The sequence below is a fragment of the Protobothrops mucrosquamatus genome, unplaced genomic scaffold (assembly GCF_001527695.2).
Source record: "Protobothrops mucrosquamatus isolate PMUCROS unplaced genomic scaffold, P.Mucros_1.0 scaffold167, whole genome shotgun sequence".
Taxonomy (NCBI): Eukaryota; Metazoa; Chordata; class Lepidosauria; order Squamata; family Viperidae; genus Protobothrops; species Protobothrops mucrosquamatus.
This window is the reverse complement of record NW_015386529.1, coordinates 137350-153879: the sequence shown is the minus strand read 5'-3', so window position 1 is coordinate 153879 and position 16530 is coordinate 137350. Positions and strand designations below refer to the sequence as shown.

Here is a 16530-nt window from a genome sequence, read left to right as displayed (position 1 = left end):
AATTAGGGGTAACATGAGAACTATCTTTTGGTGTTTTTGGCTGTCACAGGTATAAGAGGGTTGATTTATTAACTTGCCTTATCTTGAGGGTAAGATAAGAAGTAGTGAGTGGAAGCTGGTTAAAAATAGATCCAAGCTGGAACTAAGGAAAATTTTCCTGACAGTTAGAACAATTAATCAATGGATCAGCTTGCCTCCCAGAGTTAGGGATGCTCCATCACTGTAGGTCTTCAAGAAAAGACTGGACAGACATTTGTCCAGGATGCAATAACTGGGCAGGGAGTTGGACTAGAAGACCTCCAAGATCCCTTCTAGCCCTATAGTTCTGTGATTCCTAATATGCGCATATCTTCATATTGATTCTTCCTGGATATCCACTATTTTTAACAGATAAGATCTTATTGTTTACTAGGTTATAGTCAAGCTCATGTAGTACTTAGCAGTATATTTTCTGAATATTACTACCATTCTATTCCATTGTACAGACATGCCATGAATAATTTATAATAATATGAAATTAATTGTTCCATTCCAATTCATCTATGTTTACTTATTTCTAAGGTAGTTTGGCATGCTTCATATTCACGTTGATCCATATATCTAATATTTCAAATACACACACGCACACACGCACACACACGCACACACGCACACACACACATCCTTGTAAATTATCTCTTTCAATATTGGCAGACTTGTCTTTTAATATTGGCAATGTAAATGTAATCATGATATACAAAAAGAGGATGCTTAGCTAACAAAAGCTAATCTTTCATCAAGAAAATATTTGGAGAATTAAACTGTGTGACATACTGCAGGGCTTTTCAACCTTTTCACAGATTGTACCACTTTTAGGACATGACAATATTTGAGTGCCACCAGTGTTTAGCAAGGTGTCAAAAACTTGATGACTAAAAAAAAGGGGGGGATTTTGGGTTTTACTGATTAGATTCATTTGTTATTATAGAAATGGCTAGTTTATAATATTATGGAAAAGTAAAAAGTTGAGGTTCAATGTTAATGCTTCCTTCTACTGCAACAGAGGAAGTATGTTTTTTCCCTTCTCCCCCTCACTTTCCCCCCCTTTTTCCTCCCCACTGTGTCCTACTGTTTGCTTTTGTATTTTATTCTATAATCTAATAAAATATTACAAACTGTAGAAAAAAGTAAAAAAAGTACCAGTTTTAATTTCTTCGGTGGCTGTTCCTTTGTTGAATCACTTTCCCTTTGCACTGACAAATGTATGATGAATTTATCCATGTTTATTAATATGCACCACTACCAGCTAGTCCAGGGTCTTCAAACTTGGCACTTTTATGACTTGTGGACTTTAACTCCCAGAATTCCTCAGCCCTCATGGCTGGTTGAGGAATTCTGGGAGTTGAAGTCCACAGGTCTTACTCCTGAGCTAGCTAGTTGGCCCTTCTGAGCTCTTCCAGTGTAGTAAGAATGCACCCCCCCAATCCCTTCCCTGTACCCTTAAAGACACAGGAATCAAGTGCAAAGCAAGAAAATAAAGAAACACAAACTCCGTTTTTTTTTCTCTTTAAGCTGCCTCAAGCGTGTCACATGTCACAATGTTGCAATTCTAGACTGAAAGGCTCTGGCAATTGCGAAAAGCTTTAGCTTTAAATTAAGCCAGTTTACCTTCAAAGAAAACTTTCTAAAAGCCACAAGCAGACTCAATTAAAGGGGGTAAAACTAATTACATTTGTTTAAAGGGATTAAACCTTTCCTGTTGTCTTTTTTCCCCTTCCCCCACCCAAACCATGTTCTCTCCTCTCTTCCCCCCCTTTTTCTTCAGTTCACCTCCAGCTTGGAGCCAATCAGCTGGAGCCCTGCCGGCTTCTGCTGAGCCAAGACAGTCCTGCAGCTGCAGCTGCCTCTCCCTCAGGCTTGGCCCGCTTAGGCTCATTCCCCTCCCCTGCTACACTTGGCTAGCAATCACGTACCACCTGCCATGTGGCAAAGTACCGCAAGTGGTACGCGTACCACCGGTTGAAAAGCCCTGACATACTATATTTCTACATTTCTTTTTGAAATATGTACAGACAGAGAAAGAATTATGCAAATAATAAGGATTATTAAAAGGCAAAGCTCAAACTTTATCCACAATTTAAAATGCCAAGTTATGGTTGCAAATTTGATTCTGAATTGCAGACAAATTTCCAATTCATACATTTAGCTGAAATATGATGTCACATGGAGAAATATTTTCCTATAAGATTGCATTAATAGTGAAGTAGAATATTTATGAGAGCATTCAATTGTTCAAAACACTACAAAAAGGAGTTACTACAAAATACTACAAAAACATAATTAATAATTATAATTACAAATTTGAAAAAGAAATGTAGAAATACAGTATGAATGATTGGTTCAAACCAGGTTAAGAATGCAAAAACTAAGTACTTCCAAACAATTTTAAATGTTGCTGCTACTCACTTAATATAAAGTGAGACAAAGACAGAATGAACATACAAAAACAACTAGAAATTCAGAGCAGTAGGTATTGTTAGTAAAAAAAAAGGTGACATTTAAAGCTGAATCATATGTGCAATATTAACATAAATATCCTACCACTATATTTAATTCATGGTTGTCTTTGAGCAGCTCTTTAGGAATGGTACAGGAAACAGACTGCAACTTCAAGGTGATGTTCTCACAACTCCGGTTTCCAACCTTTAGTACTTCACCTTTAACAGCTTCAGAATCAATGTTACTTCCCTAAAAAAAAGTTACATTAATTAAACATAATAAAGAGAAGTAGTAAAACAAAAGGCAGAATGAATACTGGATTGTATTTATTCTTTCCATAGTTAACAAAATGCCATAAGAAATGCCATTTCTCAGTGGCCATTACAATAGATTAAATAAGGTTACTTGGTCTACGGAAGTTATCAAATGATCAAGCAGAAAAACTTGACATTTGAAATAATTACTGCAAGACACTGGTCTACGTTTACCTTCCTAACATTTCCCAACTATTAGTTATTCAAATCAAAGTTACAAAGGATCTTAAAAATGTCTAAATAGATTCACAAATTGTTGCCTGTCACTATGACTGAATGGAGTTCAATGGGAATAAAAATAAATTATTTATAGACATACTAAGTACCTTACACCAGAGTGCAGAACAGGATGGCTACAACACAATAGATCAGAGGTCACCAACCTTTGTCAGTTGGCGGACCCGAAGAAAAGGGAGAAGGAAACATTTTACATGTGTGCATGTCGCAAACAGAGCGGGGCTAGCACCTGCATGATACTCACTAGCCCTGCCCTATTCTTGCGTGGCACAGCACCTTGTTTCTGTGCCCTGCGGCGGCCCATTTTTGCGTTCTGTGGTGCGGCGGTGGCCCGTTTCCATGCCCCGTGGCACAGCGTTGTCCATTTTTGTGCCTTGCAGCATGGCGGTGCCGTTTTTGCACCCCAAGGCACAGCAGTGGCCCATTTTTGCACCCCGTGACGTGGCATCATTTTGGCGCCCCGCGGTGCTAGCGCAAGTGAGGGGGGCCTGTCCCACATCCTGTTTGTCCTTTGAGATAAGCTTGACTCCTGATGATTATAAGGACCAATCCATGCAATTTTCTTAGCATCTATGTAAAAGTAATTTGCCGCTTACTACATTTGGGATTTTGTTTTCAATTCCCAATCCTTTAGCCTTAGAGTTTCTAGTGGTTTTCTATCCAAGTGCTAATAAGGGACAATCTGCAAATATTGGCTAATGTTCACAAATTTTCTCAAAAAACATATTGCAACAATTCGGCAGTAAATTGCCTTTTATTTAAATTACAGTCACAGAATAAATCTGGACAAATACTTAATATTTGGTAATTGTTTGGGAGTTAGAGATATTTCCTAAGTCTCTGGAAATCTTATGTATATATAATCATGTTTTAGGGAACAGCACACAGGATACATACATATATGCTGAAATATAACATCTATATTTGCAATTAGGGAGGGAAATTTCTGGAGGTAACACATTTGTTTGTGAATGATACCAGGATCCTGGATAATCTTACAGGTCGTCCTTGACTTAGAACCATTTGTTTAGTGACTGTATGATTTACTATATTACTGAAAACAATGACTTATGACCAGTCCTCACACTTAGAACGGTTGCAGAATCTCCATGGTAAAGTAATCGAAATTTGAGTACTTGGCAACTGGCTGTCAGACCTGCCCCAGTCTGATCCCTTAGAAAAGTAAAACTCTCGACTCCATTTGAAGTGAAAAAGCACTTTTACTAAGAGGTGCTGATTGCAGCAGAGTCAAGCGGAAACTAAAGTTCCCGCATGCTAATACAGAACTAAACCCCGGGTTCCCCTAGCTCTCCTCCTGTGGTCCATCTGTGCGTAGCCAATCCAGCACTGCCAAGATGTTATGAGAAACTCTAAGGTGTTTGTGCTGGTGAAATTCCACACTCGGGGCAAACGGCCTTGAAGATGCCAATGCCCTAGTACAAACCAGATTCCAAAATGCTCTGTTCTTCCTCAACTGTCAAATCCCCCCTCCCAATTTTCCACCATAAAGATATACATCTTTATTGCCCATTTGTTCCCCCTTCCCTTCCCCAATTGATGACAGAAAGCTGCTGGCAAGGCACGAAGCCTAAGCTGGTAGATCTGACATGCTGCTGCCTGTGACAGGGACGTTAGTCCTGCAAACAAATGAAAAGACACAACAAAGAGAGAAACAAGGTAGATATACAGACAGAATAGGGTACTATTTCAGTTTATTGGGATACTGGTTGTGGAAGCATTTGAGGAGTTTGGCAGCTTTAATGTGTTTACGATCCACCCATTCAGTCTCTGAAGGAGGAAAGTCACTAAATACTGGAGTTTTCCTCAGTGCCTACAGGAGTCCTTAATTTCAAAATGTTGTTCCCCTCAGTCATGAGTAGCTTTGGTGGCGGTGGCAGCATTGGGTGTAAAGGGGATTGAGTTTCTAGTATCAGTAGGCTACAGTGGAAATTTAAGTGGATGCACCTGAGGGATTTCGAACTCAACCTTGACCAGGTTGATGATTCTTCTGATGGGGAAAGGGCTAATGTATTTGGGTCCCAGTTTTTTGACGGCTGTCTGAATTGTAGGTATTTAGTGGAGAGGTAGACCCGATCTCCAATTTTAAAATCTTTGGATTTTACTCGTTTTTGTCTGTGTGCTTTTTATAAGTCTCTCTCACCTCCTCTAAAGGCTATGAGTCCTGCAGCTGGATAGCCCAGTCTTTTAAAAATGAGATGGGGTGGTGGCCAGGGGCAATTCAGGCATGGGCACAAAATCCTGTCCTGTGGCCATTTTGAAAGGGGTGAATCCGGTGCTGTTATGTACAGAATTGTTATAGGCTACCTTAGCAAATGGCAGGAGGTCTGCCCAATTGTCCCATTGGTAATTTATGTAACATCTTAGGTATTGTTTTAGCACCCCATTTGTATGGCCACACACCCCATTCATTTCAGGATGATGACTGGAACTGAATCCCTGGGATGTCCCAAGAAGCTTTAAGAACTCCAGCCAAAATATGGAAGTGACTGACTCCATGGTCAGAAAGTATTCATTGAGGAGCATGTGTAGTCTACAGATGTGCTGAATGAACAGCTTAAGCCAAAGCACGAGCAGATGAGATTTTTTGGCAGGGCATAAAACGCACCTGTTTGGAGAACAGATAAGTAATCACCCAGATTACCATGTTTCCTGAGGTTTCCAGTAGCTCTACTATGAAGTCCATACAGATTTCCTTCCAGGGGTATTAGACTCCACCACAGGTTGGAGGAGCCCTGGTATTTTCCCTTGCCACTGAAGCACAAACTGGGCACCTAGTCACATAACTTTGAATGTCTTTTTTAAGCAACAACCACCAGAACTGGCACTTAATCAGGTGTAATATTTTTACAAAATCAAAATATACAGCATTTTTTGAATCATGGCCTTTTTCCAGGATTAGTAATCTGGCTTTATGTGACATACAACCAGGCTAAGCCCCCTTGCATTGTGCATTCATTTTTGTGAGCCTCTAATCATTAGAGGACAAATGATTCCAGGCTCACAAAAATGAATGCACAATGCTTTTAGAGTGTCTGCTATGCCTTCTCCACTCTGGGGCTTTGCTTTTGTCTTTATTTGGGTGATGACTGGTACTGCAAGCTGGTGAGATGGAATAACTGTTCTCACTATTTCCTGTTTGGAGCTGTTGTATTGGGATATCCTGGCTAGCGCATTGACTAAAATTTGTTTTGCCCCTGGGAGATAAAAGAGGGTGAAGTTAAATTGATTACAGTACTGTGCCCACTGGACTTGCTTCGTTGATAGTTGCCGGGACGTTTTTAGGGATTCTAGATTCTTGTGGTCAGTCCACATCTTGAAAGGGGTCTTGCTCCCTTCCAGGAAATGTCTCTGTGTTAAGAACACCCAGCGCATCGCATAAGCCTACTTTTCCCAAACTGCCCACCACCTTTCAGTGTTAGTTTCCTAGAGGTGTATGTGCATGGCTGCAAGGCACCCTGGCTGTTCTTTTGCAGTAAAAGGACTGTTCCCATCACTACATTGTTGTCATCCACCTGAATAATAAATAGGGCGCTAGGGTCTGGGTGTTTTAGCACCAGCTTGGCAGCTGAGTTTTTTGAACGCTGCCAGACACTCCATTATCCACTCCAAGGACTGACTTGGTTTGAGTTTCCCCTCCCCTTTTGTCTTTAGCAAACTGGTGATGGGGAAGGTGGATTTAGGCGAATGATGGGATAAATTGGTGGTAAAAGTTTTCAAATCCCAAAAAACTTTGTAATTGCTTTCTGGTGCGGGCCAGGGCCCACTCTAGTACCACCTTAACTTTCTTAGAGTCCATCTCTATCCCCTCATGGGAAATGCAGTAGCCCAAATAGTCGGTTATGCTCTGGTGGAACTTGCACATTGACAGTTTAGCATATAGCAGAGCGGCCTAAGTTTCTTAAGCACCGCTTTGACTAGTTTCACATGGTCCACCATAGTCTCAGTATAAATCAGTATGTCATCTAGGCAGACCAGCATGCTTTTGTATAAGTGTTCACGTATCTGTAACAAAACTCTTTAATCAGGTTCTCAATTTCTCCTATGAGTTTTAGTTGCTCCACGCTCCATGTTACACGTTTTCAGAAAATGCTTTTAAACCCCTTTTAAATCATTCTAACATTGACTGATATATACAAGTAAGTTTTACAGTATCTGAATAAATATATATTCTNGAATTAAACCAGAAAACTGAACTTCCTATCCAATGAGATCAACAGACATATCAACACAGCCAAATCAATTCCATGAGAGAACCTATTACAAGACAGGCCACAAAAACCAAACAACATAATACCACTGATTGTTACCTTCAACTCACAGTTCAAGCCATTCAAACATATTATTAATAGGCTATAAACCACTCTGTACAAATGTGCTACAGTTTCTCAGGCACTGGGTACAAGGCCCAATATTTGCATATGGAGAAACTACTCAGCCTGAACTAGCAACCAGAAACAAAAGGAAGAGAATGCTAATATGGAAACCAGATCTTGCAATAAGTCCAGAAGTTTAGATTTACAAAAACAACTTTTTCATAGACTTCAACAACTTCACATGCAAGATATGGGGCCCCTTCACCTGCTCGTCCTCTAATATGATATATGCTATTACCAGCCAGTGCCCCTCTGGATCTGATATCAGACAGAAAAGAAGAACAAAGTAATCGCCAAGGATTTTAATCTCCCAGAACACTCCATTACAAATCTCAGAGGCTATTCTGGAACAAAGAAACTTCACCAGCACAAATGAACAAGAGATTGTTGAAATCACATGCATAAAAGGATTTCAGGAAATCTTCATGTATGCATTTTAAACATGTTATAAGTGTTAACTGATAAGATACATGAAACTTGCACATGTATAACCATCTTGTTCTCATTTTCCTCCACTTCATTCCAATTTAAATCCTACATTAAATTATTCACTCCAAATATTAGATGCAGCAAGCTGTAGTTCAGAAAAGTTTATAGATTTTGATATAATTTGTTAATTTGAAATGATGATATTCTCCTGAATTTTTTTTACTATTATAGGAAGTTGCTCAGAGTTACTAACTTTACAACTATATCATGTACATTCTTAAGTATCAAGGCATATAACTGATACTTGAAATTATTTTAAAAATAGGTTATTACCAACTGAAATTACAAACCCTGCATATTCTGTACTAAGAGAAAGGGAAAACATGCTTTCTTAATATATGAGTAGTAAAGTTCACCTTTTATTTAGCTTGATACCCAGCCATCTTTTACCTTCTGAGATTAAAAACTATTCAGCAATCTGTCATTTTCAAATCTGCTTAAAATCATTATCACAGTTTTTGTATAACATATTATCTATTCAGATAGGTAGGCCAATAACTATTTTAATAATGTAATGCCTCCATAATGCCCAGGATAATCACGGAGGTAAAAGCAGGTATGTCATATAAAACCTTACCTTAATTATTACATTCTGACTTCCCTTGGAAATCAACAATGGTGTTTCAGAAATGGTAAAGTCAGGGTCATTCACATAATCAAAATTAAAACCAGATGAAGTGACACCATCAAAAATGAAAAACATTTTTGTCACAAAAGGCAGCATCAGCTCATAGGCTTTCAGTGAAGGAGTTGTACAACAGATTATTTCAGAATCTGAACGATGGTCACATGCCTGTAAGAAAAGCAAACTAAGTAGATGTATCTGGTAATATTATTATATGAAAGACTGAGTTTTATCTTTTTGTTGTAATTACACTGCAGTTATAATATTTTCTTAAAGCGCATGAGCATTGGAAATTATATTGAATGACTATTTATGCTGACCATAGAAGCGTAAGCAGGAAGATGTAAATGTACCACTGATAGATGTTGAATTATATATTAATCATTTTTTATTTAAAATTCTAAACTACATATGCATAATTTCAGTGCATATTGGATTTCCCCATTCACCTGATTGGAATAGAGGTCTACACTTAGAGATCTGAGATAATTTGTTCTTACAAAAAATATTTATGCAGCTATAGTATAAGACATTACTCAACTCAAAGTACAGAGAAAGTTCTACTTCCACTTAAAAACAAAGGCCTAGCAGAAATAGTCATACTTAAATGTAGAATGATTTTATTTATTTTAAAAATGTAGGTGCTATTTTGAAAAACAAATTTGCAGGGAAATCTCAACGAAGACAAGAGTATCAAATATTCAACTGAAACAGACTGGAGAAATTGAACATAATTCTGGGCTGCCTTCTACCAGTATCAAGAATGTTTTAGTTCCAGCACAATGATAGTTGCTCTCCAGATGTTGCTGATATACAACTCCCAATTACTCTAGAATCTAGATAATGTGACACATAGTAAGGTATGTTAGAAGTTGTAGTTTAGACATATGTAGAAAATCATCAATTTCCAATCCTTGCTTGTTGTTTACGTGTCTTATTATCTTCTACTAATTTAACACATTTAACCCAATGGCAATCTAAAAGTGTTTAACTCTAAGAAATGGATTAAACTAAATAACTTCCTTCCAACTTTTAATCCATATGGTGAAATATTGCAAACCATTTCATGCTTTATAAATATATTAAATATCTTAAATTAACTATTAAGGTTATCTAAAGAGAAAATTATCTTAAATCACAAAAGAATATAAGAAAATGTAACAAATATAAGATATATTACAGTATAAAAACTTAATACATGCAAGAATGATATGCAATTAGAATTAGGTTCTCATGCAATTCTTTCATTGTTTATAAAAACTATTTTAAACATTTTTCTCTTATCTTTAAGGTATTCAAAAATAGATAATTACACAGAGTAGTTGTATAGTTCAAATAAACCTATAATACCATAGCACATTTCATTAATACAAATTCATTGCACTTCTTATCTACTGCAGAGTTAAATATGTCTTTTAAATTAATAGTGGCATTTTAACCTAGTTTGTGGTCATCTATTAGAATGGGATCTATAGCTTGTTACTTTATCTGCCTAGACTCTGAAAAGCATGCTTTCAGAGAATGATAATAAAATCTAATAATGATCTTTTGTGATGATGCAATGTGACTGATTGGAAAGGTCACAGTAAATCACATTTCTAATGCCCTTACTGTTATGTTATTTGACACAACATTTTGACTTTGAAATTAGTTTTAGCAATTGAAAAATGTGATGCTTTCATGAAATAGTACATTGTTTCCTTTTTTTCTTATAGATTATCAAACCAATTAAGACTAAATTAAAATGCATCCTATGTTAGGATGCATTTTAATTTAGTGTTACTTTAAATGTTTACAATAATACATAACTACTAAGTATGTGTATTTACAAAATAAATCGAAATATTTATTTTGAGTGCTTACAATTGTTTTAAATTTAAAACAAATTCATTGTATTTCAGTATTATTATTTTTATTTCCACCACCTGCCCCTGTGAACACAGGTAGAATACAGACCATATGGAAGAAGAAACATTTTCACAAAACCCACATGCCTTGTAAGACCCACATGTGTCTTTCAGAAACAATAATGCGACCTATGAAGTAATGAATATAAACACTACCTATAAACTTTTGTGACATAGCCATAAAACTAGAAAAAGATCTGTGTACATCAAGTGGACAACTCAGATAAAGAGATAAAAATGGCCCAGGCCATTACAATGCCTGAGATAAAAAGTTTGAAATAGAATCCCAAACTTTGATGCATTAAAATGCTAAAGGAAAAGATATAATTCCAAATAATTATCACAAAGGTATTTCAAATCATCACTTCACACACTGTGCAGGCCCACACCAATGAACAGTACTTATAGTGTTTTATATTATACAATTTGTGCATGCCAAAACATAGCACTTAGTTTTTGTCTGCAACAGCAGCTGATTTTGCATAGCATTGCTAACTTTAGACGCATCTGTACATACTTCTAAAAAAAACCCCAAGCTCTATGAATATTCATTGGCATTTATATCCAGTTAAGTATGCATATAATTCCTGGATTGCTTCCATCTTCACTTACTGGACTGATGTATTTATCAACAGTATCGAACAGCACAAAACTTTTCCTGCTGGATCCTACCAATTGTGCTAACAATGGCTTTTGGGAAGCTCATAAACATGGACAGAAGACTGACTGCTATCTTTTACTGTTGTTCTTCAGTGATATTTCAGATATGTTATATATTTCAGGATATGTGCACATTTGAGTGGACTGGATGTTTCTAATCAGAAGATGCTACTCCTATGTCTCCCGACTCAACTGGTTCCAACTAATATTGTAGTTTAGGGTACAGGTCTGCATTCGTGGTGTTAACTAGAGTATAGGTCTGTATATAAGCTGGGATGGGTAGGTAGATCTATTCAAGAATATACTTTTGTTAATCAAAAAGTATTTTATTAAATAAATATTGTATTGTATTAATACCTGGGAAAATCCTGGAAAAAAATAATCAAAAAACAGATCTGTGAACATTTAGAAACAAAAAAAGTTATAACTATAAGCCAGTATGGGTTTGTTAAAAACAGATCATGCCAAACCAATCTTATTACATTCTTTGACAAAGTGACTAAATTAGTGGACCAGTGAAATGCTGTGGACATAATATATTTAGACTTCAACAAGAGATTTGACAAAGTAGACCACAATCTACTTCTTGGTAAACTAGAAAAATGTGGGATAGACAGCATCACAACCAGATGGATTTGTAACTGGTTGACAAACTGTACTCAACAAGTAGTCCTTAATGGTACTACATTTACATGGAGGGAAGTAAGTAATGGGGTACCACAAGGTTCTGTCTTAGGCCCAGTACTCTTCAATATCTTCATAAATGACTTACATGAGGGAATACAAGGGGAACTCGTCAAATTTGCGGATGACACTAAGCTGGCAGGAATAGCCAACACCCCAGAAGACAATCTCAGGATCCAAAAAGATCTTGACAGGCTTGAACAATGGGCCCTATCCAACAAAATGAAATTTAATGTGGAGAAAAGCAAAGCTTTACACTTGGGCAGAAAAAAATCAAAAGTACAAGAACAGATTAGGTGACACCTGCCTTAAAAACAGTAACTGTGAGAGGGGCCTTGGAGTCCTAGTGGATGATCACTTAAATATGAGTCAGCAGTGTGTGGCAGCAGCCAAAAAAGCGAATACAATGCTTGTATAAACAGAGGCATAGAATCAAGATCAAACAAAGTATTAGTACTGCTTTATAAAGCCTTAGTAAGACCACACCTGGAATAATGTATCCAGTTTTGGTCACCGCATTACAAAAAAATGTTGACACTTTGGAAAAAGTACAAAAAAGAGCAACTAAGATGATTAAAGGCCTGGAGACTAAAACATATGAAGAACGGTTGCAGGATTTGGGTTTGGCTAGTCTAGAGAAAAGAAGGACGAAGAGGGACATGATATTAGTATTCCAGTATTGAGAGGCTGACACAGAGGAGGGGGGGGGGTCAATTTATTTTCCAAAGCACCAGAGGGCAGGACAAGAAACGATGGATAGAAACTAATCAAGCAACCTGGAATTAAGGAGATCTTCCTAACAGCGAGGACAATTAACCAGTGGAATAGCTTGCCTTCAGACGTTGCAGGTGCTTCATCACTGGAGGTTTATAAGAAGTGACTGGACAGTCACTTGTCTGCAATGGTATAGGATCTCCTGCTTGAGCAGGGGGCTGGACTAGAAGACCTCCAAGGTCCCTTCCAGCTCTATTCCAATTCTTATTAAGGTTTTTGTGCAAGTAAATATTCTCCACAATAGAAGAATACTGCCTTTTATTTATCCTGAATCTGATCTAAAGCAGTGGAGTCTTCTTCAACTTCTACAGCTTTAAGAGATGTGGACATGCTGGCTGGGGAGTTCTGGGAGTTCACACCTCTTAAAATTTGAGAAATACCAATCTAAAGCTCTTACACCACGGGTGTTAAACTCGCCGCATCACGTGACGTGTTGCGACATATCGTGACTTTTTTTGCATTGCTGGAGCTGGGGTGGGCGCGGCCTCTGTATGATGCAACCAGCCTGCAGGCCAGCAGTTTGACACCCTTGTCTTACACTATGAGATAGAAAACAAAACTTAATTTCATCTATGTTACCCATTTGGATTCTCTTGTGTTCAACTTTCCCTTAATTCAGACTTTTCTTTTAAATGTATGTTTATCTAATAGAAGAAAATATTTGTAGCTCAAGATTGAACTGCAGGATCCTTGGCATTCTCTGAGCTTGGTTGTTTCTTTACAGACATTTTATTACCAAATTAGGTAACGTCATCAGTGCAGTAAGTTTATCTATCCACCTATCCTTGAATTGGGGAAATCTGCAAGGTCTCCCATTGTGATTATCTATCCTCCCTTTATCGCCTGTATCAAGTCACCCTTATTTGTATGTTTATTCAATTAAACAAAAAAGTGTTCAACATTCCATTTTAATAACAAATGCTGCAAACCTACATTTAATGGATGGGCAGAAAATCATGTCTGCAGCTGTTGTATATTGTGAACTTACCACACTGAAGTTTCTGCCTATCTTTGGGACTGTTACCAACATCTTTGGAGAGAATGCTGAATTCAGGTTTATCCCTTGTGCTGTAATTGTACTTCCACCACTGATAAAATAAAGACATTGAAATAATCTTATAAATATTACTCCAGAAAACTGATTGGCATTTTAATTTTAATAAGTATGTATGCATAGTTGCAGTTACAGGATGAAACTAATTTTGCAAAAGGAACATTACAACCCCTGAGCCAGCCTTCCTTCCTTCCTTCCTTCCTTCTTTCCTTCCTTCCTTTCCCATTTTTGAATTTTTTTTTCTAAATCCCATCAAAAAAATTTTTTAAAGGCCCAATATGTAATTATTTTTATAAGCTGGGAAATGTGCAAATTAAACAAAGATTAGTAGTTTAACATAGTCCTGATGGATCTTAGTTTATTGTTGACCCAAACCCCAACAGCTTTCACCAATTTTATATATAAAAAAACCCAAACAGACCTCAACCACCTTTCCCATCAAAATACGACCATCAGAATTTTAATATTCTGTTAGTTTGTTGACCAGAGTGTAATAAGCAGAGTGGAACAGAAGAAATATTAAACAATCTTTCATGTCAAGGAGTCAGAGCAAACAGAATTCTATTTACAATAATAAATAGAATTCTTACATCAAGAATTCTAAGCTTAATACTATTGTTCTCTCACGAGGAGAGGAACAAGCCGTATAAATTAGTAAGCATTAAATGTTTTTGGATAATTCTGAGATAATGCAATAACAATTTCAGAGGATGCTTCTGGAATACTGTAGCACTACCATGTACTTTTTGACAATCTAGAAAGAGTTTAAATATTCAAAATGTCAACTGTTCTAAAAGATACTGGCAGTCTCAAAGCAATTTTTCATTATCACAATCCCCAATATTCTTCCTTTTTTCTCTCTCAGCCTTTCTCCATTTGCGCTTAATTGAAACAGAAAGATGCCTCACCAACAGTTGTTTCTATGAGCCAGTTTGGTGTAGCAGTTAAGGTAGTGGCCTACAACCAAGAGACTATGAATTCAAAGTTTCCCTTAGGTATGAAAGCTGGCTGGGTGACTTTGGACCAATCACTCTCCCTCAGTCCAGTATTTTCAAGATTCCTTCAGCCCAGACTTGGCACATATACAGGCATCATGGGGTTCTGAAACGTATTATCTCAAGGAGTACAATTTACTTCAAAGCTTTGGTGGTAGTTCTTAAGGCTGACAGGCTTTTCCAAGGGGCTTAGCTCTGCCCACCATTCTCACATGAATGAAGCCTGTGAATGTACGAATTCAATCTTAGAGCAATACCTGAAATGTTATGTAAACTACTAACAGACCAATTGGGCCAAGCTTCTGCCCTTTGTAGAAGTAGCATCTAATAATTCTATGCACCGGGTTTACTCCATTTAAGGTGGCTCCTGAGGTGGAATTTGCACCCATACCAGAACTCCTGTAGAAACCATCAGTGGCCTCACTGGCAGAGTGGATGGACACAGTGCATAAGCCACAAGAAGCAGGCTATAATGACCCAAAACAATTTACCTTCACAACTTGGAAAGTGGGTGGCTACCATCTTAATATTTTTTTTTATCTTTCACCTCATGGATGTCCCTGAAAGGGGCCTAAATATCACAAAGTGAGTGGAAATATTTTGCTAATACAAATTTTGGAAAAAGACATTTCCTTTTGTGTGTAATTAATAACAGAATCTTTAAGCATGACTGAAGACTAAAGATTGTTTTTGCAGTTTATTTTGTAGTATTTTACCATCATTATTTTTCCATTAGTATTCGTACATCAGTGTTAAAATTCCACTCACCTAAGGAAAGATTTAACTGGATAAATTTTAGAAACAGCAGGGTCTTCTTTGTAGGTAAAATGACCTGCTGAACGACTGGCTGAATCAATTTTCACTTCAACAAGGCATTCCAGTGCTTGTCTTTGAAAAGGACTATAACATTCTATGGTATTAGCAGTCACACTGTAAGAAAAAAATAAAGAATTAAAATAATTCTTACTATAATCAGGGTCACAAGACATATTTTCAAAAACAGTCTGAGTCAGTATGAAATGTTACTCATGAGAATCCTCAAACTCTATGATTAAACCATAATTTCTAGGTCAAATATAATAGAACTTAACTATGGCTTAACCAACTCTGTCCATTTATTTTTAGTATTTGAAAAAATAATATGCAGATACATTAAAGTAAAAAACTTCAGTTCTCATTCCTATGGATTTATTATGCAAAAACTTGATACATTTAAGGCAGATACCTGCAGTTCAAAATACTTCCAATTACACCACATCAACATAGAAACTAGAAACTAAAGTACATAGAAAGCTGTAAGGCTATCGGGTCAGAAAGGCTAAAAAAAATAACAAACACTGAATTCAGAAATCTCAGTTGTATAATTACCGTCAACTACAATTCTAACATTTTCTGTTACTACATTAACATGATAAAGAAATGAATCCAACAAGTACATATCAATTTGGGCAAATACCCGACATCAGCAGCATGGCTAACATTGGAATACAATTCCATGTTACAGTGCGTATTGTAATGTAATGTAATGATGCAAAAGTCAATCTAACTCTATGTTACAAAAGTAGTTCCTCACTAATATTTCCTGCTTTCAGTGAAGAACAAATATAACATCTTCAAATGTAAATTTTATGTAAACTTTCTTTCACATAATTACTGTTATTTACCTCTATTTAAAAGAGAATATTGTTGCAAATGCTCCCCACCGGGCTTGGCAGTGCATGCTTGGCACCACCACTGATCAAATATCTAGGGCAAAAGGCAGGGATATCTGGAAACTCAAGGTTACAGGAGAAATTGCGTGTTTGAAGACCCACTCATTTTAAACACACATTTAATGCACATTAAAAAGGGCAAAGGTCTTCAATTGCACAGTTTGGCCCACCATGTATGATAGACTTGAGGGGCCGGTGCGATGTGCC

The 16530-nt window shown here is 37.0% G+C and overlaps 1 protein-coding gene across 1 annotated transcript in view; it reads right to left on the bottom strand.

Annotated features, from left to right (window-relative positions):
* Nucleotides 1-16530, bottom strand: part of MET (MET proto-oncogene, receptor tyrosine kinase) — a 117154-nt gene that overhangs the window by 22875 nt on the left and 77749 nt on the right. Inside the window, exons 11-14 of the mRNA XM_015813552.2 lie at nt 15380-15541; nt 13551-13650; nt 8490-8705; nt 2581-2727 (exon numbers count right to left, since the gene is read on the bottom strand). Coding sequence (XP_015669038.2) covers nt 2581-2727; nt 8490-8705; nt 13551-13650; nt 15380-15541 — 625 coding nt within the window. The remainder of the gene's footprint in view (nt 1-2580; nt 2728-8489; nt 8706-13550; nt 13651-15379; nt 15542-16530) is intronic.